At 35.8% G+C, this 25,562-nt stretch overlaps 2 protein-coding genes across 20 annotated transcripts in view; both read right to left on the bottom strand.

Annotated features, from left to right (window-relative positions):
- LOC129926757 (peptidyl-glycine alpha-amidating monooxygenase B-like) overlaps positions 1-25,562 on the bottom strand; it is a 73,627-nt gene that overhangs the window by 12,650 nt on the left and 35,415 nt on the right. For 4 of the 19 annotated variants that reach the window (XM_056032585.1, XM_056032601.1, XM_056032603.1 and 1 more), the window contains exons 1-11: positions 18,374-19,005; positions 16,749-16,803; positions 15,945-15,996; positions 15,775-15,842; positions 10,391-10,463; positions 8,369-8,644; positions 7,335-7,420; positions 6,492-6,569; positions 6,247-6,298; positions 365-535; positions 46-129 (exon numbers count right to left, since the gene is read on the bottom strand). The gene's annotated coding sequence lies outside the window, so the exon portion shown is untranslated. The other 15 variants (XM_056032588.1, XM_056032594.1, XM_056032589.1 and 12 more) reach the window with 15 other exon arrangements.
- On the bottom strand, positions 13,769-14,743 carry LOC129926893 (uncharacterized). Its single transcript, XM_056033370.1, has one exon. The coding sequence runs from the start codon at positions 14,741-14,743 to the stop codon at positions 13,769-13,771; it is 975 nt and encodes a 324-aa protein (XP_055889345.1).

The raw sequence follows: 25,562 nt of genomic DNA, 5'->3' as shown, positions 1-25,562 counted from the left end.
TAGTTTATCTTGAAGAGGAGAAAAGAGAGAAATTCTAACTCTTACCTAATCCATGAGCATGTGTTCTGTAGGTAAAGGGAAAGATACTCTTGTCCATTCTGAATGTACAGCTTATATATACAGGGTACACTGAAATTTAAAAAAAAATGTATGTCCTTGGGTGTTTATAATGTTTTAAAAAAAAGATTCAACTATTATTAAATTTCATTAAACAAAAAAAAAGCTTTTTCTTTGGAATAATATCTACTGAAAATAGTCTATAGAATTTAAGAATTCTTATAATTTACATGTGGTGGGATGGTGAAGCCAGCAGCCAACAAAAATATACCAGCAACATACTGGGGCTGTCACCTGATGCACATACCTTGCCGTGGTGTGACAGCTTGAGTGCCTCAATGACCCTCAGAGCTATACCGGCGGGAGCTCATCACTCCTGGCAGGTACTACCAAGCTGGCCAGGTCTGTTAGGAAAGAGGCCAGACAAAAGGTGCATCCCCCTCCCCGGGACACAGGGGTTGTGCGATAGGCTAAGAACCTGTCCATGGAAAAAAAATAGTGTTATAGAAACCAGAACAAAAGCACAAACACTAAACATTGTCAGAGGCGAAAGTAGAGCTCCACAAAGGAGACTTATGAAGCTATGCAGGGAAAGTTGAACGAATCCTGTGAGGCCGACCACTCTACTTAAACCAATGAAAAAGAAACACTTCCTTATTCAGAAGGCAACATTTAATTTGGGAACATGGAATGTCCGCACTTTACTAGAACCAGGTAGATGTGCACAAATTGCCAAGGAAATGGCCAACTACAAACTACAGATCCTGGGAATGAGTGAAGTTCGATGGAACACATTCGGTGAAACAAGACTGCAATCAGGAGAAACCCTTCTCTTCTCTGGAAAGGAAAAAGAAGATGACTTACATGAAAATGGTGTAGCACTACTACTAAACAAGGAAGCTTTCAAAAGTCTTTTAGAATGGGAACCAGTTTCAGAACGAATAATTAGAGCCAAATTTTTGTCTAAGTTCAAAAATGTTCACATCATTATGTGCTATGCTCCCACCAACCTTGCAAGTGATACTGACAAAAATACATTCTATGACCAACTGCAAAGTATAGTTGACAAAATACCTACAAGAGATGTTTTGATCGTCATGGGAGACTTGAATGCCAAAGTGGGAAGTGACAACAGAGAGAGAGAGAAAAGTATGGGCACCCATGGACTTGGCACCATAAATGAAAATGGAGAAATGTTTGCAGACTTCTGCACATTTAATGAATTAGTGAAAGGAGGCAGCATTTTCCCCCACAAAAAATGCCACAAAGTGACATGGGTTTCACCAGACAATAAAACAGAGAATCAAATTGACCATGTTACCATACGCGGAACTGGAGAAGCACATTACTAGATGTACGAAACAGAAGAGGAGCAGATATTGGCTCAGACCACCACCTAGTTGTTGCCAAACTAAAAATGAAGCTGGCCAGCAATAAAACAGAAAGAAACAAAAGGAAAAGATTTGACCTAGACAAGCTCCACAACACCCAGATTAAAAAGGAATTCCAACTATCCCTTCAAAATAGATTTGCTGTGCTACAACTAGATGAGGCCAAACAAAGCAATAAATCTTGGCAAAATTTCAAAGAAATTATTACTGAAACAAGCAATGAAGTACTAAGCCTTAACCCTAAGAAGAAAAAACAGTGGATTAGTGACGAGACATGGAAATTAATGGAAGAAAGGAAATGCGCTAAATAGGCAAAAACAAGAAACCACAAGCAACAATCAAAACAAGACTACCAAGCAGTTTCACAGAAAGTCACCAAAATGCTTAGAAAAGACAAACGATCATTTTACAATAATCTGGCAGAACAGGCAGAAGAAGCAGCAGGTAAAGGAGATATAAAACAACTATACAAAATCACCAAACTTCTCAGTACCAAAAAGGCTAATTGCAATGTTCCAGTCCGAGACAAATACGGAAAACTACTTTCTTCAATAAATGAACAACTTGAAAGATGGAAAGAATATTTTCAAGAAGTGCTCAATAGACCTAAACCACGAAATCCACCAGATCTAAATGCAGGACCAACACTAGACATAAACATGGAAGAAATAACAAAAGAAGAAATAAGGAATGCAATCAAACAAATGAAGACAGGTAAAGCTGCTGGAATTGACAACATACCACCCGAAGTCCTAAAAGGAGGAAGTGAAATAGTTGACCAAATGCACAAACTATTCAACAAAATTTGGTTAACAGAAACACCTCCGGGTGAGTGGAAAAGGGCTTGCTAATAAAAATACCAAAGAGTGGAGATCTATCACAATGTGAGAAATGGCGAGGCATCACTTTGCTGTCAGTACCAAGCAAGATTTTTAGCAGAATCCTACTAAACAGAATTAAGGGAGCATGTGATGAACACCTAAGGGAAGAACAGGCCGGATTCAGAAAAGGGAGATCTTGTGCTGACCAAATAGCTACACTCAGGATAATTGTAGAACAATGTGTTGAATGGCAATCTCCTCTCTATGCAACTTTTGTCGACTTTGAAAAAGCTTTTGATAGTGTCGACAGAGAATCTATTTGGACTGTAATGAGACATTATGGGATCCCCAATAAAATAATAACCATAATCAAGAACCTTTATGATGGTTTCACCTGCCAAGTAACCCACTGTGGCAAGCTGTCAGAGGAATTTCCAGTCACAACAGGAGTCAAACAGGGAGGAATCCAATGGACTCTCACACAAAAGCTGGAAGATCTGGAATTCGCTGATGACATAGCCCTATTATCACACAGACTACAGGATATGCAAGAAAAGGTCACAGCTTTAAGTGAAGTAGGAAAAAGAGTAGGCCTCAAAATAAACTATCAAAAAACTAAGTACTTAAAGTAAACAATAAACAAATCAGAGACATAGTAATGGATTCTCAGACAATAGACCAAGTAGAAAATTTTATATACCTTGGGAGTGTAGTCAGTATATCAGGTGGAACAGATGAAGACATTAAATGCCGTATAAATCTAGCACGTCAGACATTTACACAGCTAAAACCAACCTGGAAATCTCCTTACATCTCAAACAAGACTAAACTAAGAATCTTTAACTCTAATGTCAAGGCTGTCCTACTGTATGGTTCTGAAACATGGAGAACAACTGAAGCCACAACAAAAAAAATACAGACCTTCATCAACAGATGCCTGAGAAATATCCTAAAAATACACTGGTATGACAAAGTAGAAAACACCAAACTGTGGGAGATGAGTGGACAAAAAAATATAGAAGTGCAGATCTTAGAGAGGAAGGTTTAGATGGATTGGTCACACCCTTAGAAAAGATACCAGCAACAGAGCTAGGCAGGCCTTAGAGTGGAACCCCCAGGGAACAAGACGCAGAGGAAGACCAAAAAGAACATGGCGACGCAGTGTACTTGAAGAAGCAGAGAAGACCGGGAAGAGCTGGGACACCATCAAAAAGCTAGCAAGAGACCGTGGAGAGTGGCGTGTTTTTGTCGAGGCCCTATGTTCCATGAGGAACTCAAAAGGAGTGATGATGATGATGAATATACTGGGGCCTAGAAGTGAAGGTTGTAAGTAAGCATTGAAGAGTATATAATAAGATAAATAGAAAAAAATCCTTGATTAAATTAACTAGATTTAGAACAATTTAAATATAGAACTTTAAAAAGCAAAATGTTAATTATGCTAAGAGCCTTCAAATGCTAAAAGCGTTTAAAAATATAAAACAAGCTGTTGAAAGACTTCTGAAGATTCCAGCTCCCATGGTATCAACGAGGCGGCTCGGAAACATTTATTTTGTGGAAAGTGGATTTGCAAGCAACAGGTGAATATGGTCCCAATTGAGTTCAAACAAGCCACCACACTATTCCACAAAGAGGCTGCCATAAGAGAGAGCTAAGGGCAGGAAATTGCGCTAAACAAAAACAATAGGTAGAAATATTTCTAATCGCACAGACTTATTGTTAGTCTAGATCTATTACAAATTTAATTACATGACCGATCCAAACTAATTGATACAATTACACTTAATATAAGCTTGTTTTTTTTTTAAAAGTATTTTTACGTATTTTTCTGGTGTAATATTGTTTGTTACTTTACTTCTGAATTGTCTCCTAGTAACTTTACTCTTGGTATTACTCCAGTAATTGTAAACATTCAATTGTTTGAAACTAAACAGCTCTATTTTAGACCTAATCAACTTATAATGCTAAGATTAAATAGAATTTCAGTTGTATGTTCCTATTGGATTTCTAAAAATTTCTTTTAATAATTTTTAAGCTCTAATGATTTGTTTGATTTCTAAATTAATTCCATAATATGAATATAATATTATAATTCCAAGGTATTTTGAGCTTTGAGATATTGGTTTTGAATAATAAGGATAAGCAGTTTTCATTTGTTTTGGTTATCTCTATTAATAATAATAATAATAATAATAATGCCGAAAATGTGGAAATGTGGGCGAGTCGATTGAACACATTATGGCAGGATGTCCAGCCCTATCAGAATCGGCCTACCTGGGTCGCCATAACCAAGTTGCAAAGTTAATACACCAACACCTGGCTTTGACGTACAAATTGATCGGTAAGGACACTCCCCCTTATTATAAATACTCTCCGCAAGAGGTTCTCGAGTCTACTGAACATCTGCTGTACTGGGATAGGCCTATTCTGACAGACAAAACGGTAGATTTCAATCGCCCGGATCTGCTGTTCATCGATAAAAAAGAAAAAACCGCTACCATTATCGATATCGCCGTACCACTGTCTCATAATTTAAGAAAAACTGAGATAGAAAAACAAAGAAAATATGGGAACCTAGGCTTGGAGATTAAGCGTCTATGGAAATTGTCCAAAATAACAATATACCCCATTGTTATATCAACCGAGGGGATAATAACAACTGACCTCACAGACACCTTCAAGGCCCTTAACATTCCTAGGAACATCTTCGTTGCCTGTCAGAGGGCGGTACTGCTGCAAACCTGCCACATCACCAGAAAATTCCTCAGTGGAAACTATTAAAGGGACTACGATGAATTTTGTTTCTCTTTAGCGAAACTCGAACCTGGCAGCGCCAGAGAATGACTACTCGTTCATTTCTAACATAATAATAATAATCTTTATTGTCCGTATGGAAATTGGTCTTACAATTTGTGCATTACACCAAACAAAAACATTATAACTATAAGAAACCAAAGTGTACATTCACACCAGACTCACTCATAATTTACATGTGACAAAGTTTATACCAGATTGTTCTTATTTAATGATTTGATTGCCAGGGGAACAAAAGAGAGTTTGTGTCTGTTAGTCTTTGCTATCGGTGTCTTGTATCTCTTTTGTGATGGTAAAATCACAAAATCCTGACAAAAAGGGTGATTCTTTATTTCGAGGATCTTGTTAGCCTTTTTATAGATGTTTGTCTCAAACAACTGACTAAATGGGGTTTGTTTTTTGCCAATGATTTTACCAGCAGCATTTAGGATTCTATAAAGTTTATTTTTATTTTTAATGCTCAGATTGCCATACCAGGCAGTGATATTGAAACTTAAAATATTGCAGATATGAGCATGATAAAACATAGCCAAGGCCTTTTCGCTAACATTAAACGAGGACAGTTTTCTTAGTAATCATAATCTTTGCTGCCCTTTTTTGCTGATATAATCAGTATTTGCAGTAAAATTTAGTTTATTGTCTAGGATAGTACCAAGGTATTTAAAGGTTTGCACAATTTCAATAGTCTCTCCAGCTACAGAAACAACATCATTTTCCTTCTTTTCCCTGCGAAAATCGATCGATTTCTTTGGTTTTTTTTACATTTAATAATAAAAAAATATCTTTACAGTATTTTTCAATGTGTTCTATTTCTTTGAAATACTCATTTACGTCTGAGCTCTCTGAGAGCAGGGCAAGAAGAGCCGCATCATCAGCGAATTTTGTGAAGGAGCAAAAAGGACTATCGGATTGAAAATCATTGGTGTACAAAATGAACCACAATGGCGATGTCACAGCCCCCTGGGGCGCACCTGTGTTAACTATGCATTCATTTGAAATAACATTGTTTACCCTCTGAGATCTCTGGGTCAAAAATTCATTAGCCCATAGTATTATGTATGGACTAATCTTCAACGCTTTCATCTTTTCAATCTCTCCCTAGATATAGCTTTTGTTTTTTAAACAGTAGTAGGTAGGAAAGTACACATATTGAAATTTCTTACTTCTGATGTGTTGTGTAAAATTTTAGTGCAGAGTGATCTTCAGGTTCTGAATCTGAAATCACAAAAGTAGTAAAGCAAAAAACTATCTTGACTTGATATAAATATCAGTATATCTTTATTCTTTACTAAATGTTCTTTAAAAACAAATTCAAACATGTAAACACAAAATTTAAAAAATCATCAACAACTCAGTGACTTAAACAAAAAAAATTCAATTTACATTAACATTAGAAAATGAAATGTACCTTTAAAAACTTTAGCATAATGTACTTACACAACAATAGTTTGAATGGAAGTTTTACTGCCAACTCTCAGACCTACACCTAAATAGAAAAAAAACAAACTTTGGCATAATTTACTTATAAAACAATAGTTTTAATTTACTTATTAATAATAATAATAAAGCTTGTCTTCGAGTCTGAAGATTAGTGAGGAAGTTTTACTGCCAACTCTCAGACCTAAATATATTTTTTTTAAAAATTCTATTATAGCTCTATTTTAATTTCCTAAACATTTTTTGTTTATTTTAAGTTCACATGGCACTAAGAAGCTGCAACACATATCAATGCATCAGTAAAGCAGAAAAAAAAAATCCCACACATTCTGGTCTTCATGCACCAGTTTATCAAGTAGCAATCAAATCAAAGGTGTAGAAAATAAAAATATTAATACAAGTTATTACTGTTATATTATATAAGGGTCTTTAGTTAGATGATGACCTGGAAGTAAAGAAAATGTTGCCTTAATGATTTCAATAAAAACATGTAGATAGCTAACTATAGAACTAAGGAATAGTCTTATGTATGGTTACTATTCCTGGCTAGCTTAGACCACTGAGCTATGAATGTTTTTGTGGCAAAACCAAAGCTGTAAATATCAAGTTGTCACTCTAAATTAGTTAAGTCTGATAAAAAGAATTAGCGTATTGTTAAAGGGTTTAACATGTATAAATAAATGGATGGATTATAAGACCTCAGTCAGTCTTCCCTTGTTCAATTCATACAAAATGTGGTTTGATAGAGCACATTGGCATTAATAATTAACTAAATAATTCATCAACACAAATATTTATTTTAAATTTTCCTTACCTTTGGGCATGACAGTTGGAGGAGCATTCTTAGCCCAGGCAAACATTATTGAGGACTGACCATTTTTACACATTAGTGGACAGTTCCTGTTGAGTAGAGTAGAATAGAAACTTAACATCCACCAAACTTTTCTTTCTAAAGATTATTTCTTTTATATTTAAAACTTTTACATTATTCAAATAAGTCAGACTAAAAAAATAATAGTTGCTCTTAAAGTATGGAGAGCTCATTTCACAGATGAATTTTACATAAGCATTGCAATGGTTTGAAATGAATACAAAAGATTTGCAAGACCATCAAATAGCCCTTTAAATTGACTTTTTGATGTTTAGTTTTTATGAATAGTTTATGGAAGTCTCAAGGAAAAAAAAAAGTGCCATTTAATAATGTCCACCACTTAGAAAGCCAACTATGTTCCAGTAGGGGGATTTATATCTATAAAAGAGAAATATTTCTTTAAAGACAAATAAAGGTAGACTAACTAGGAGAGAAAAAGACATCTTAAGATCATGTCCATTTTTGTAAAAACATTGTTGAAAACAAAGTTCTGTTGATTAATTGTACATTTTTGTTTGTATTATTATTTGTATTAAAGAGTGTTGGTATTTTTTGTAAGAGTGTTGGTATTTTAAATATCTAGAAAATTGCTCAAAATATTAAGAAGTCAATAAGCCTTTCAGTAAGTCTCTTTTACTGAGCTATGCCATTGAAAGAATCCTCTTAATGTCTCCAATGTATTCAGCTTCTCGAGAAGAAGACTCAACTCCAAGATCTTTGTGTGCAAATAAATTACATCAAGTTCATCTTTTCTTAAAGGAGAAAGCTTCATTCTTTTATAAATTGCCTTTATATAGTGCTTGGAAAGCATGCTTAGTGCACTACTGTCAAATTTCTTGTATGGACAAAAAGGGGGGGGGGGAGAGAGAAGGTATTATGGAAGTTTTCATGCTGCCTTTAGGCAGTCAGCAAACACAAAGCTCAGTTGGGATTCAAGCAGACACTGCTAAGATATTAATCAATAAAATCCAACTGACCATTGTTTTGTTCTGGGGGATTTACTCCAGGATGGTTGTGAGATCCTATGGCTGCTTCTTCAAGAGCTGGATTGGGTAGAAGTGGAACACTAACATCTTTGGGAAAGTTATCTCCTGTCAGTGGTGTAAGTTCATTGAATTTACAATCTCCTGATGAGTCAGCTACAGAACTATTTGTGTAGAACATGATGTAATAATTGCACATCTCATCATTGCCTGTTGACCTGCATCAGAAACTATCATCAGTAAGTGAACAACTCATCATTTCCTGTTGACCTGTACAAGATTAAAAGAAAAAAATGTTTTGAAAATCAACAATAATACAATTGAGAAAAAAAAAGTGTTTACTTAAGGTTTAAAACTGAAAGAGTTTTATCCTCATTATTTCTTTTCTTTACCAGATGTTTTGAGACTATCAGATATGGAATCAATTTAGACTGGTTGAAAAATGGAATAGTAAAATAGAGAAATTTGTGGAGTTCCCACTAAGATTAAAACTGTTCAAAGGGTTTGGATTTATATTTGTAAACTTGTGATAACTTTATTTTTAAAGAAGTATCATTGTGGGCCAATAGAATGTAGACAAATGAAACTCCTCTTTAAATACATGAGGCTAAGATGTAAAAATCGATCTAAAAAGGAAAACTTTTTAAACAATAATTTTTTGTTAATTTATAACCTAAAAAACTGCTATTGCAAAAAAAAAAAAAGCAGCAAATTAATATGTGGATTCATTTTTTTGTTTTTAGTATCCAATTTTTTTTAGTGGTTTTTGTTGAATATTTAAAAAAAAAAAGCAACTTTGTATTTTAAGAATTATGACTAGAAAGTAATTCAACCTCATGTACTAGATAAAGAAGTAAGAGTAGCTTCTTCAGCCATAATGATCTTTCTTAGAACCAAAGCTATTCAATAATGATAATAATAATAATAATAATAATTTTATTTATAAAGCGCTGTTAACAAACAAAATGTAGGCTCAAGGCGCTGTAATAAGATTACAAACACAAACATGACAGCTAAAATGACAGTTAATCTAAAAAAGTTTTAAACATATAGGTCTTAATGTTCTTCTTAAAAGTGGTGTAGCATGTTGTCTGTCTGAGATCAATGGGGAGTGAGTTCCAAACCTTTGGTCCGTGAACTGAAAAAGCCTGCAGACCGTAGCTTTTGAGGGAGAAACGTGGCACTATTAAAAGCGTTGAGTCCATTGAGCACAGGGCTCTCTGGGGGACATATGGAGTAATCAGTTCGCTAAGGTACAAGGGCATCTTGTTGTTATATATACACCGATGACAAAGTGTGGGGACCTTGTAATCGATTTTCGCTTTCACAGGAAGCCAATGGAGCGTGCGAAAGAGCGTAGTAGTAGAATCTTGTCTAGTTTTTTTAAGGACTATTCTAGTGGCGTTGTTCTGTATACATTGCAGCTTGGCTATTTTGTCATCAGGTATACCTGCTAGCATGGCGTTGCAGTAGTCAAGGCGGGAGAGTATGAATGCCACAGCTAGCGTTTTTGTTGACTCCGTTGTTAAATATGGTCGGATCTGGCCTAATCTGTGCAGCTGCAGATAAAGACCTTTGCAGAGCTGACTTATGTGTGGGTCGAAAAATAGTGTTGAGTCGAAGAAAACTCCAAGATTCCGCACTACATGGACAAAAGGAACATGGCAGTTCATGATAAAGAGAGAATCTGTGCTTTCAACTTTTGAGACATTGTTCCTAGTGCCAATCTTAATTATTTCTGTCTTGTCTTCGTTCATCTTGAGTTTATTTTCAACCATCCAATCGCTCACCCTTGCAACGGTACCACTGATTTTCTCTGCCAGATGCGACACCTCTGAGGGTACTGATGAATCATATAACTGTGAGTCATCGGCAAAGAAATGGTATAAGATGCCGGTTGGCTGTATGACATCGCTGTAAGTTTACACTTGCAGACTTTTGTAAGTTTACACTTGCAGAAAATAAATCAAACTAATGCTGGTGTCACTAGTAGTGTCAATATTAGAACTAACTCACTTGTGGCCATTGGGGATTCCCTTTGCCTATTCATGATAAGTCCCATTGTATTGATAGCCTGTGATAACTTTGCCTAAGTTTAAAAATAAAAATATTTAAGTTTAAATATTTTTTATTTTGGAGTTTAATTGTTTTAGGTTAAAAAAAAAGATAATCCATGTGTAATAGACTAAAACAACACGAGCTTCAATAAACACAATGATTTTATTCGTCCATCTTTATGCTCTTTACTCCAGCCACTTGTTCTCTATACTCTGACTTCCTTTTACACACAGTTCCTGACACACTGCTGTTCACTCAAGCATGTACACTCAAGGTCCACTGGTCATTTCATACACAGGCACACACACTGCACTACCAGCCACGCAAAACACATACACTTACTATCACATCTCCCTCCTTAAAAGCTTTGAGATATCAATTGACTATACAAATGATTTCTGTCTCACTATAAACAAATGAGTAAACTGAATACATGTTTAACACAACAGAATGTTCAATTGTTAATATTATCAATAGTAACAATATAAATTATAAAATGTGTAGTAAAAAACAACAACAACAGTCTAGGTTTACAAATAGACATTAATTATATACAAATTGCATAATAATAAAAAGATATATATGTATCTAATTATCTGCGTCAGGGTAATGTACTTGTGGCCGAACTTGCCTACCATATCGAGTTATTACAGGCGGCAGATTGGTAGTGTTAGTCTGTTCCTGTTGCACTTTTGTATCGCTCACGTTCTCTGGCTGTGTGGTTTGACCATTAATGACTGTCTCTGGGGTGTCCATTTAAAAAATATCAGGCATGACCCTTGATTTTGTACATGTGTCTCTTAACATCCTTCTATTTCTTCAGTGTTTTTACCCTGTATGATCTCGGGGTCTCTGCTTCTGAGATGACCACTGCTGGTTCCCATAAATCGCCAGGCTTCTTTTGCATCCACACTTTGCTCCCAGGCTGAATGTGTGGTCGCTCGGTGCGCCTCGCTGTTTTGTTGTAATATTTTGCTTGATTACTTTTTCTTGTTTTCCAAGCATTTTCTTTTTTGTCTGGGATTTGAGGTCTGAGATAGGCCTCCGTTGTCGGAAGATTCGTCCTCAGACGGCGGCCCATGAGCAGCCGTGCAGGTGAAGGTCCATCAGGGCATGGAGCATTTTGAAATTGCAAGAGGGCCATATATGGGTCTTGACCCGACGTTCTAGCTTTATTTAGAAGCTGTTTCACTGTTTGTATGGCCCGTTCTGCCATACCATTAGATTGTGGAAATCTGGGGCTAGACGTAATGTGCTTAAATCCCCAGCTTTTAGAAAATTTCAGAAATTCTTGACAAGCAAATGAGGGTCCATTGTCACTAATTACTTCCCTTGGAATACCATGTCGAGCAAATTGTGATTTCATATGTATGATCACATCTGAAGCCTTTAGTGTTGGGATAAGATTTATCTCAAAAAAATTACTATAGTAATCTACAAGTAGCAAATAGTTTTTACCGAGATACTCAAAATTATCAGCTCCAATTTTTTCCCAAGGAAGTACAGGAGTATCATGTGGTAACAATGGCTCCTTTTGCTGGGACTTCTGGTGTTCGTTACACACTGCACATGTTGATACCATGTCTATAATCTGCTTAGACATTCCAGGCCAGAAGAACACCTCCTTAGCTGTAACAAGACATCTATCTCGCCCAAGATGACCTTGGTGCAGTCTTTGAAGCATTTCTTTTTGCAATACTTTTGGTACTATTAATCTTTCTCCTTTAAAAAGTAAACCATTGCTTTCACTAAGTTCTTCTTTAAATCCTGAATATGCTCGAATTTCTTGTGGAATTTCAGCTCTCTTGTTTGGCCAGCCTATCATAATATTATTCTTTAACAGCCTTAAAACAGCATCATCTGCAGTGGCCTGCTGAAAAATGTTCATATATTCATCTGACATGGGTAAACTATTGACGATCAGATGAACTTGTGCATCCCAGTCATCACTTGAGGGATGTTTGATTGGTAGCGATGCTCTTGACAGTGTGTCTGGAATAGACATTTCTTTGCCTGGCTTGTATTCCAGCAGTATTTCATATTTCATTAGTCGAAGAAGCATCCGCTGAAGCCTAGGGGGTGTAGATGCCAAAGGCTTTTTGATAATCGCTTTCAAAGGTTTGTGATCTGTTTCAACCTTTATTGGACGTCCATACACATAGTAATGGAAATGTTCAACTCCGAAGACAATGGCAAGCATTTCTTTTTCTATTTGTGCATATCGTTTTTCACAGTCTGTAAGAGATCTTGAGGCGTAAGCCACTGGCCTTTCATTCTGCATTAATACTGCTCCAAGTCCCTCCTGTGAAGCATCCACAGACAACTTGACTGACTGTGAAACATCATAAAAGGCTAAAACTGGGGCGGTTGTGATCAAACTCTTTAAATAATCAACAGCCTTCTGATGTTGTTCCAACCATATCCACTCATTGTCTTGTTTAAGTAACTCTCTTAATGGGGCAGTTATTTCTGACAAGTTCTGTAAGAATTTACCAAGATAATTAATCATACCCAAAAATCTTTCTAGTTCCTTGCGATCTGTAGGGTATGGCATGGATTGTATTGCTTCAATCTTTAAGTCATCAGGCTTTATACCACTATCTGTAATGATATGTCCTACAAACTTGACTTGTCGTACTCTTAGGCTACATTTAGATGGCTTCAGTTTGATTCCTTTCCTTCTTGCTATGTCAAGAACTTGCCTAAGTCTATCATCATGCTCTTCTATTGTTCTACCTGCTATCAGTATTTCGTCCATGTATGTCTCAACCCCTTGTATAACGTCGAAAGCTTGGTGGAAACGTTTTGCAAATACTTCTGCAGAAGAGTTTAGCCCAAATGGTAGACGAAGGAACTTGTAGCGACCAAAAGGTGTGTTAAAAGTTGTTAGATCTGTACAGCTCTTGTCTAATTTAATTTGCCAAAAGGCAGAGTTGGCATCTAATACCGTGAACACTTGACTGCCACTTAGTCGACTAGCTATTTCTTCTATAGTAGGTAATTGATAGTGTTCTCTTTGAATGGCTTTGTTGAGGTCTCTAGGGTCTAGACATATCCTTAATCCGCCTCCTTATTTTTCAACAATAACAAGTGAGTTGACCCATGCAGTGGGATGATCTACTTTTTCAATGACACCCTCATCTTCCATTCTTCTCAATTCATTTTTTAATTCCTCACGTAGTGCCGCTGGGACTTTCCTTGCTGCGTGTACAACAGGTTTAATGTTGGAATTGACCTTTATAGTATATTCCTCTTCCATGCAGCCTAAGCCAGTAAATACATCTGCGTAGCCTGAGAGTGTATCGTCCTCTATAAAGTCAACTCTTCTGATTAAATTCATTTGTTGGCAGCCTGGTAGACCCATAATTGGCTTTGAAAGTGTCTCCACATATGAAATTCTATTATGGCTGTCTTACTTTTAACAGTACATTTAATGTGTGCTTTGCCAACAACCTTCAATCTTTCTCCACTGTAAGTAGTAAGTTTGGATGTTGATTTGAGAAGTTTCTTTCTTTTTAATTGCTTAAAGATTCTGTATGGGAGAATATTGACTTGTGCTCCAGTATCCAACGTGAATGTGACTTGTTTGTTTTCAACAGTAATGAGTGAGTTCCATTCGTTGCTTAGACTATGGGAGCCATTACTGCCGATGAAAAATGTTTCCTCAACGGAGTCATCTCGACCTTCTGACTTCACTATACTTACAGGCTTTGATCTGCACACTGATGAAAAATGACCTTTTTTATGACATCTGTGACAGGTTTCCCCATAAGCTGGGCACTGACGTGGTCTGTGTTCCTTGCCACAATAGCTACAACTCACATTTCCTTTTGTTCTTTTAAAGCTATTGGTAGCTGAATTCACAACGTGTACCCCACTTTCTTCATTCATGAGTTTAAGCTGCCATTCAGTTGCCTCAGCTGCCCGACATATATTTTCTGCCTTGTTAAGGTCTAGATCTGGTTCTCTCAAAAGTCTTGCTAGGGTGTTCTCATTCCTTATGCCACCAACTATCCTATCCTTTATTAGGGAATCTTTAAGCAAATCAAACTCACATGTCTTTGCCTTGAGTTTGATGTCAGTGACAAAGTTGTCAAATGACTCTCCTTCATGTTGAGAACGCTGGAAAAAAACATGTCTTTCAGTGGTAACATTTTTTCTTGGTAGACAGTACTTCTCGAACTTATTAAGAATGCAGTGAAGTGTATTGAAGGACTTGCTAATCTCACATTCATTACATTCATTGTCCGTCCATTGGAAAGTGTTATAGACTTGCACTGCTTCTTGGCCGATCACATGCAATAATGTCATAGACTGTACTTCTCTGCTTTTTGTATCCAGTCCACTTGCTATCGAATATATCTGAAAGGATTGTTTGAACCTTTTCCAATTTTCTGCTACGTTGCCATTTAATTCCAGCGGTTGTGGCGGGTGGAGTCGGTCCATCTGACACCATGTAATAGACTAAAACAACACGAGCTTCAATAAACACAATGTTTTTATTCGTCCATCTTTATGCTCTTTACTCCAGCCACTTGTTCTCTATACTCTGACTTCCTTTTACACACAGTTCCTGACACACTGCTGTTCACTCAAGCATGTACACTCAAGGTCCACTGGTCATTTCATACACAGGCACACACACTGCACTACCAGCCACGCAAAACACATACACTTACTATCACAATGAGCATGTGTTCTATATGCAAAGGGGAATATACTTTTCTCTTTTTGGAAAGCACAGCTGATATCTACAGGATATGCTACAATATGCTATAATATACAAAGAATAGCAAACAGTTTACATTTCTCAACAATTCCAAAAGCCCAGATATTAGGGCTCTTACATTTTATGGTCAATAAATAATTTTGAAAATTATGATTACTTCCCTTACATTTAATCATAGACATATCTCTCTTACAGTGCTATCACATACTTCTCTAACACTTAATCATATATCTCTCTTACAGTGCTATCACATACTTCTCTTACACTTAATCATATATCTCTCTTACAGTGCTATCACATACTTCTCTTACACTTAATCATATATCTCTCTTACAGTGCTATCACATACTTCTCTAACACTTAATCATATATCTCTCTTACAGTGCTATCACATACTTCTCTTACACTTAATCATATATCTCAATTACAGTTTCATCACATAGATCTGTTACACTTTATCATATATCTCTCTTACAGTGCTATCACATACTTCTCTTACACTTAATCATATATCTCTCTTACAGAGCTATCACATACTTCTCTTACATGGTTCTCTTATAATGTGCATGTCTGTTGAACTGTTACATTGTTACCATTAAATGTCAATACTTACATGACACTTGGGGTGGAATTTGAAACCAGTAACTAGCCAAAAGAAATATTCCAGCCACAAACTGAGGCCTAGAAGTTGGAGCAGAAAGAACGGTTGTAATAAGAGTGTTGACATTTCAATAGAAATGATTACACAAATTAAAATACAAGAGTAAGGGTTTAAAAACTTACTTCTGAAATGTGGTGTATATCTTAAGACCTGAATGATCAGTAGGCTCAGAATCTACATAAAATATTAAGAGTCAAAGTCACAACACTACAGGCTATATTAAGTAGATAGAAGGTAATTATAATAATAAGTCCAAAGATGAAGGAAGAATGCAGTATTTCATGAGACAGAAAGAAAGTGACATTCAAACACAATACAAAGTAGTTGAGTAGTAACATCAATCAACAATCTTTTAGTTAGGTGAACTTTTAGCTTTTGTAGCCATAGTGTAGTTATATAATATGAATATTTATCTAGTACTCCCAATTCCAAACAAGCTGCAGCAGTTTCAAGCCACAAGAGATTGAGGGAAAATCCTGAGAGGACTCTATAAAACTTAAGAACTAACTATGGTATTCTTTACAACAGTTTAAGTTATATTAGCATGACAGGTGCTGGACTTGGTTGATACAAGCTATTTAGGATGTAGTAACAAATTTGTACAAGTGCTTCTTCTTCCTAGTGCCATTAGAGAATGGAATGGGCTGCTTGAATCAGCCAGGAAAACCAATGACTTGGCAGAGTTTAAGCCATTGATTAACATGCATGACTAAATTTACACCTAAAATGCATTGGATTCTTCAACTTCAACTTGTTTCTTCAACTGAATTGAGATAAACATTTCTCAGAATAACACTTGCAAATTCAAAAGAGAGACAGTGAGCTATAAGATCTGTTTAGATCTCCTGTCTTAGAATGAGTCAGGCATGCATATTACAGTAATATATTAACATTGTCAACACAAAGTAAAAGTGTGACTGACTTACAAATATAATATTCCTCATCTTCAACAGGATAAGCTGTACATAAGTAGGCATCAGGCTATAGGGAAAAAAAAATTAAACAAATTTAAACTATGCAAACAATATTGGAATGTGAAGGTCACATGACTTTCATTATTATTATTATAAAAAATTATTTTGTTTTTGCAAGAAAATAAATCAATATAGAATAACAATCATCATGTTTTATTTATTATTATCTATATATAGTTATAACCCTGCCATGCACACCACCATTCAAGTAGTGCAGTAGGTGTGCACTGTTAGAGACTAGACTGAGAAGGAATGTTGACATTGAAAAGAAGAGAACCAAGTCCCCGCCCCCCTCCCTCCCCAAGTCTAGGGCTGATGAACAACCTATGCTCAAGACATATTGTTATTATGTGTTTGTGATGTCCTGTGAATTAACATGTGAGCAGGTCAGGAGGCGCAAGAGAGACCTTTTCTCTCTGCTCAACATTAAATTTTATAACAGTAGGCAGATGTTAGCGCTACTGGGTGGGCTCAATCTGTGCACCTCGGTCTGCGACCAAGGGGCTAGAGTCGCCTAAGTAACCAGACAACTAGACTACACTAACTAAATTTAAAATGAAAGCAAGAACAAAAACTTTACTTGAAATACTAAAAATAAAACGATACTTTATTTACATGAAAAATAAATCAATAATAAAATATAATATATATTATATATACACTAACCACTACAACTGAACCCAGAAATTAACTAAAACCCTCTAAATCTACGCCACTACCAAACACCAACAAACTAACCAAACCAACTATCTACAAACTGATAAAACCAACTATCTAACTAAATCACTACAACTACTGTGTACTATACTAGACCTAGATACTAGATCTACTAGACACAAACACACTACAATAAACTAGTCTAGATCTACAATATTCTACTACTACAACCAACCCATAACACTAACACTAAAACAAGAACACCTTAGTTAGGCTTAGTACCTTAGCCTTACTATTAATAATAGTATTACTTCACTAAGACTAAGAACAAACTTAAGTTACAGTATAAGCCACTAAGCCGACTAAATCCTTTTTTTTTTCCTGACAATCCATTCAGATCAGATCTAGTCAATTCTAGTCTAGCTAGATCAGATAATTAGATCGATCTTATATTATAAGAATATTAGACTGTCTAGTCTATATAGATCTAGAATCTAGGTCTACCATCTAGATCTAACAGTGAGTAGGCCTAGTCTAACCTGTTTCTAAGAAAAAGAAAAGGATTTTTAAAAATACGTTTAAATCATAGCATGATAGTAAAGTCTACTATAGAATGAGATCTAGATCTAGATCTATATAATCTAGATCTACGTATAGATTATAGTCTATATTAAGTATATAGATCTAGATAATCCCGCCCTCCCCTAGGCATTCGAGGACACATTAGTTTACCTGGTTGACCTAAAAACAAAACATGCGCTGATCTAACTTACTCTAAGTATCTTTAATCTATGCAGTCTATTATCTCTATAGTCTATATATAACACAGTCTGACAAAAGAAAAAGGCCCCAAAGTCAGTACTGAATATTTTTTCCGGGGAAGGGGCTAAAAAGCTATGATAGCTTGTGAACTGTGTTACCTATACATCTAGATTCTAGATAAATTCCGCCTTCTCCAAGCCACCTAGTTGACCAAAAAAAAAACGTATCTTAGAGCACGCTCAGTGTCTGTTGCACACACATACAAAAAGCATCAACGTACTAGCATGCTTAGTGTGTGACCTAATTAACGGCTTGACCGATCAATAATTGGCTCCTCCCCCTTTTCTCTCATCATTGTTGTCAATAAAACTAGAGCAATGTTTTGGGGCTGTGTAGATGGCCTGGTATACACCTGTGTGTTGTGCTATTAATGAACTTTTTCTAATGTGTGTTGGTCTGATGGCTGTGATTGGATTGAGTCTTGAGATTTGTTACTTGATAGTATCTTCCCCTCACCCAAAGAAATTTTAAAATACCATATCTACATTCTATATCTCCCCCTTTCTTTTTATTTTAAACTAATTTAAAAAGAGAGAACTATAGTATTTGGATATAATTACTATTATATTGATTATAAAATAAATACTAGATTCATTATTAATTTATTAACATATAAAAAACGAGACCTATTGTTATAGCGATAAAAACGATTGGTCTTTTTTAAACCTCTATGCGTCATGCATTTATTCTGCAACCCATTCCATGCTCTAATATCACTAGGGAAGCTGGAGCATTTGTAGAAATTTGGCCTAGGAATGTGCCTCTATTGTATCTAGATATAATCTACTGTAAGGTGTAGTGATTTGAAGTAATGAGCAATGATGATTTGAATATGATCACCTAAAATTTTGGCCGCAAATAATAGACATTAACAACTACACGTGCTTCTAGAGTCTGCCTAACTTGAAAGCCTAGGAAGATTTGATTGGTTAGTCTGTGAAACACGCCTTCCGATTTAGCAAAAACATCACAAGGTGTTCTGTGCATTTTAACCTCCGTGTATGTCGAAGGCGCCGTTTTAACGCGGAATACGGCAACTTTTTACTCCGCCCCACTGTGTAGTCAATTGTGCTGGTAGGAGGTGCTAACAAAGGGGAAATGCGTGGTCTTTTTTTCAGGACGCAAAGTTTTTTTTTTAATGCGTATTTTATTTTTTAAATCAGTTATAATTATACAGTTTAATAATAAATAATTATCTTATAGTCAATATTAGAGCGGTATTATTAATAGCTTATATTAGAATAGTCACAAGTAGATCTGAAATTTACAAAAATCCTACACACACGTAACTGGTGCACGCTAGATCCATTTTTCAAAAATAGGGCGGGGTAAGACACATTTCACCTGTGTAAAAGTGTTGGCCTCATTCAGTCGTACAACGACTAAGGTTAATCTCGCAGAACACTTTTTCGTGTATATAACTGTAGAGCCCTATTGTGGAGAGACATTCTAGTCCACATTTTACGCATTAACAGGTGGCCTATTTCGCTTTATTGGTCTATCTAGATGAGCTGGACATTTTTCGTATGGCACGCTTTTTCTTCCAGAGCTGAGGCCCGTGATTTTTCACTGTCCATACATTTCTTGGTCACCATCTCTCTCCGCGTAGTGTTCTAGGGCTATGTCTTCCCAGTATCAATGTTCACTGTTTTGAGGTCCCGTTTTATCTTATCTTATATAATAATACAGACGTTACTTCAAAAAAGATGATTACGTCATACACGTCATGCATTTAGTCATGCATATTAACCAATGACCTAAATTCTGCCAAGTCACTGGTTTTCCTGACTAGGTCAGGCAACCGTTTTATTACACCCAGATCTAGATTTTTCATTGACAGATGTGTTATTTGATCGCTAGACAACTCAACGCTATTAGTATTACGCACAAGGAAAAATACCGCCTTTTCATCATATATAGCAACTAGTCGACGTATCGAGACATCGACTATACAAGCTAGGTCTATCTGACCAATCCAACACATTAATTGTTTACTGTCCAACTTTTAGTGTTCAGTCTAGGGCAGAGAGAGGGGGGATGTGAATGAAAGTGTTACATTTTTTTCCCCTAGGGTTGATTACCCGAATGCTCTGATAAAACAAAAAATTACAACACACTAGCTATTGCAAACACGAAACATTCAAATTGCTGCAGTTAAAGTACACATAGCATCGAAGCAGTAAAAGGGATGACTATTGATATAAAGTAGCTAATTGGACTACTGTCAGTTTATCAATCAGGGCTGCATGTTGTATTTGAGAAATATCACTATTTTTATGTTTCTGGCTTAGCTTAAGCCTTCGCTCACTGATTGTCAATGTACATTGAAAATACACTTCCACTGGCAGTAAGCCTATTTATGGCAGGAAGGGTTAGGTTTTAGCAATCAACTCAAGAAAACATTAAGATAAGCTGAATTGATATAAGCTATGTAAGAACACTTACAGTTACAAATGATGATACATAAAGTAAGCTTAAAATAGTTTCTCAATTTTTTGAGATGACAAAATAGTTTTAATCGACTTTGATTTGTTTTGCCTTAAAAAAAAGTGGTTTATTGTGCTGTTATTCATAGTATGCGAATAGTAGAATATATGCATCTGTTTGGAACCCCTCAACTCAAAGAAAGTGAACAAACTGTAACAGACACAAAATAGAGCAGCGAGATTCATAGCAAACGAATATTCTTATTTGATTAGACATCTTTTGTAAAATCACTAAATTTAGAAACCTTTAGGATAGAAGACTTAAAAGTAAGTGCTTTCCTTGTGCTATTAGAGCATTGAATGGGTTATTTGAGTCAGTCAGGAATACCAATGACTTGGCAGAATTTAAGTCATAGGATAACATGCATGACTAGATTGACACGCGTAAGATGTAATCATCATCTTTTTTTTTTTTTAAGTGACGTCAGTAATTTATAAGATGAGAATCAATGCCATCGTCAGGATCTTTTGCTCTCTTTGTAATGCAAATAATTGTCGAATTCATGTCTCGTGTCAATAATGTACTATAATAGAACAATAAGCATTTCACAATGAAGGAATCACGGCTTTTTTTTTAATTAAAAAAAAAATAGGTGCCGGTACTGAGTGATTGATTGCCTAACTTTTAACTACTAATAAATTAATAATATAGATCTACGTTAAAATACAAGAAAAGTAATAATTTTTCCCCCACATTCCAAAAAGGTGCCGGTACTCCGTAGCGATGCCTTCCGTCACAAAAAAAGCCCTGCGTATATAGATCTATATTGTTATGTCTCTCCTACTGTTCAGGCTCTCTTCTAACTGCACCTTACGACACAACGAACTTAAAGAACCTCACAACTCAGTGCTCCAAAGTATCAGATCAGTCAGTTTAATGACAAATACATCGCAATTGGCAACATTACAACATTAACACTGTCTTTACAAAAACCTAGTCTTGTTACGCCTGACTTCACACACCGTGCTGGTTCTCGCCTCGTACTGGTCACATTGCGAGGTAACGTGAAGTCAAGTCTTTCTAACACACTCGCTCTTATATAGTGTCTCTACTGGCCTACTCGAACCTTCTTGACCACTCCAGTTGATCACTTTCGCCGTGACTTGCGTGCGTAATATTTACACACAGGTCGTTGCCGAACTGGCGAGTACTGTCACTGGTTACAGTTGACCGCTCTTCCTGCGCTGGACAGTGGCGATTTGGGTAGGCTAAAAATACACAGCACTACCTCCATCTGTGTCACCACCAGGTTTACAACAATATATTTATTGCTTTATATAGGCCTATACATAGAAAGAGAGACAGAGACATTTATACAGTATTATTATTTTTTCATTATTTGTAAGTTGTCTTTTTTATATGGACTTAGGCCAACATTTTTTAATAGATCTTTTCATGAAGTTGGATGTTCATGTCATTTCTTTTTTCTTCTAAGAAAAAGAATCTTACCTTTGCGTAATAAATAATCCAAACTTTGCCTGTAATACCCGTATGATTATAATAATCCAATCTGTTGAAGAATCTAATTATTCCAATATCTGAACTTCACTGAAGCACATTTCTATACAAAAAGTAAATGATCGAAAAGAAATAAGTGCGCGCATGAACTGTAATAACACGTCTGCTTTCACTAAAAATAGGTCAAACTTTTTTTTCCGTGTCTGAAACAATTCATGTAAAAATCAAACTAACACATTAAGAAACCCGGTCAATACAATGTTTGGTATCTCTTGCATGAATGACCTTTATTGTAAATTTACTATAAATATAGAATCTACTACCAAAAACTACTGCTACTAGAATCTACTACCAAAACATCTGGCACAGTGAGTACGCGATGCCGTGTGTAGGATAGGCTACTATCTTGGATCGGATGCCTTCCAAGTTACTATTTTGAACCAACAGCATGAGTCTCAAAAGAGTCAAATCAGATACAATGGTGACATATCAGCTTATTTCTCTGTAAAGAATGGCGTGAAGCATGGCTGTATACTTGCTCCAAAGACTCCAACCATCTTTCATCTTACCAAAAGATTGCCTTTGGCATACGGTCGTCCCCAGTACGATATACGTGCCCTGCCCAGCGTCGCTGTCAAACTATTATAAGATATCCCTCTATCATGTCCATATCGCATTCACAAGAACAATACTGCTCTTGCCAGCGTATGTTCCTGGAAGAGCGCAGAAGTCATTGGGAAAAGCGTTCAAGAAGTATCTGCTTTCTGTATAGTACCCATTTCTCCGATCTTTATAGAAGAGTTGGGAGAACCACTTCTTGATAGACACTGATCTTTGTAGGCAGCCAGGGCGATTTATTCCATTTCCGTCACACTCTCGCTTGGAGGCGTCCAAAAACATACAAAACATTGAAAAGGATCATTTTTTAAAAGACATAATAAATGAAAATGTATAATGATTCAAATACATTTAGCACAAAAATGTCCGGTGTCACAACGTTCTGCTTCGCACGAACCGAGGAATAACACTAACAATGAAACTGCAGTAAAACACACACACAGAGATGACGGTGGCAGGGCATTTTCTTGAAAAAGCAACAAGCTGAAAATTATCGCTACAGCAACCTAACAGACTTGAATCCGCAAATTGGGTATTGGCCAGGGATTCCCCGGCATTTTGCGAAGTGGCCGGCCAAAGTAGAATAAACACTTTTAGTTACAAGTGCATCGAGTAATGACCACACACCTGAACTGGCCAGTTTTAATTTTGGCCGAGTTGTGAGGTCCTTTACAGCTGGTACGCTAAGTTTTTTTTTTTTTTTTTTTTTTACTGTTTTTGTTCAGTCCCTCCTAAATTTCATGACATTTTGTTTTCCTATTCGCTGCTTCGCTTTTTTATTTAGTATCATACATTTTTACTTGCTATATCTAGATTCTATATCTCTATTTATTAATTCTAAATCTAGACTTTTCTAATTTGATTATTATTATAATACATGATTCTTAAAATGCAATCTATAGACTTGTAAAAAAATTTCAACTATCTTCAGGCATAATCAATTGTTTTTAAAGAACTACACTTAGTCTAATGGACCGTTGGGGCACCATGCAAGATTCTTCGAACGTCTTTCTCCATTCCTCTCTGTCTTTTGCCTAGATTAGGTATTTAGTCGAATCTAGGCTTAGATCTATTTTCTAGAGTACGGTATGACTCATGTTGTACTGACTAAAAACTGACTTGAACTTTTTTTGTTTAGTATCCTACATTTCACTTGCTGGTCTTGCTAGATCTAGATTCTATATCTCTATTTATTAATTCTAAATCTAAACTTTTCTAATTTGATTATTATTACATGATTCTTAAAATGCAATCTATAGACTTGTAAAAATTTCAACACTCTTCACGCATAAACAATAGATTTGTAAAGAACATTATATTTAGATGTTTACTTTCAGACAATTGAATTATTTCTTTTATTAACATTTTATATTTCTTTTTCTAGATTGCAGCCCTGTTTTGAATACAACTAGATCAACAACTTCTGAAACTCCAATAATACTACCTGCAAGTGCTGCTGAAAGAAAAATAACCCTAACAGCCTTTAAATTTACTACATAGATTCTAATGCTGACAACATCATTTAGATCTAGATGCTGCCTGAAGATTTCATGTCTGTGGCATTTTACGTCTCGAGAAAAGATATTTTGCCTTTGCAACTTCTTGTGTGGTTAAAGAGGCCAATTGATACACAGCTGTGGTTACATGTAATCACCAGCAACCATTGCATTGTCACCTTTCTTCCTGCTGCTGTTGTGTATGGCATCTGCAATCGGAAACCCTTCCTTTATGCTCTCTCTCCATGTGGATCTATCCAGTGCCACCTTTTTCCCAGCCGCTAGTGTCGATTTTGAAGATGCACACTATGATAAACTCAATGCAGTTGACTACAATAATCTCCATGACCACATTGTTTCAACAAGAACCTGTGTGCATCACACATTGTAAGGGTCGAAATTGAAAAAAAAATATTTGTAAGCTATGTGCCAAAAATGCTCCTAATATTCAATGATGAGCTCTGACCAGGATAACAATCACACATTGTGTCCGGATGGCACTACATCTGGGTATCACTTCAAAATATCATAGCACAAGAGCAGCCATAACAAAAAAAAGTACAACCAGACCATTACTATTATTATGGATACAGTGATGGTCAATACTGTTGTTGTGTTTTCAATAATAGTTTAATTGCTTTTTAGTTAGTTACAATGCTATTAATATTAAAAGGTATTTTTGATCATTTTTGTTTTTTATATTAGAGATAATGGTAGGCCATTATTTGCTACTAGTAGATTATGTAATTTGTTGAATGCTATTAAAGAGCTTCCATATAAAATATGTCTTAACATAATTCTTTAGTTTTTATTTCATAACACTATTACTACTATTAATAATAACACCTAAAAAACAAACTATCTACATTGGATTCTAAAAAAATAAATTATACTCGCTATAGCTTTAAAAATATTTTACTTAGTTGTTTTTTTTACAGTGACCAATTAAGGTGTAAAATAATATACAATACAGTACTAAAAAAGACATTGTCATCTTGGCGTAAGTAGGACTGGTTCATTGAAGTATGTCATTACTGCTAACTGTTGATCATTGTGCAGGCCATATGACACCCTGCTTATTAACTAAAGTGTGCTTCAAGATTCTGCAGGCTTTTCAGGACTTTGCTTATTTGTCGTGCAATAGTAGATCATTAGCGGAACTAAGAACACTGATCTGGAAGCAGTCAGATACTTGTTCTATATCAGCAGCATGTACATTCCTTTGATC

The sequence above is a fragment of the Biomphalaria glabrata genome, chromosome 6 (genome assembly GCF_947242115.1).
Source record: "Biomphalaria glabrata chromosome 6, xgBioGlab47.1, whole genome shotgun sequence".
NCBI classification, from domain to species: Eukaryota; Metazoa; Mollusca; class Gastropoda; family Planorbidae; genus Biomphalaria; species Biomphalaria glabrata.
Note: the sequence above shows the minus strand (reverse complement) of the source record. Positions and strands in the feature narration are given on the sequence as shown.

Excerpts from the sequence above, each read along its gene's own strand:
- LOC129926893 (XM_056033370.1), bottom strand. The coding sequence starts at position 14,743 with ATGACATTATTGCATGTGATCGGCCAAGAAGCAGTGCAAGTCTATAAC.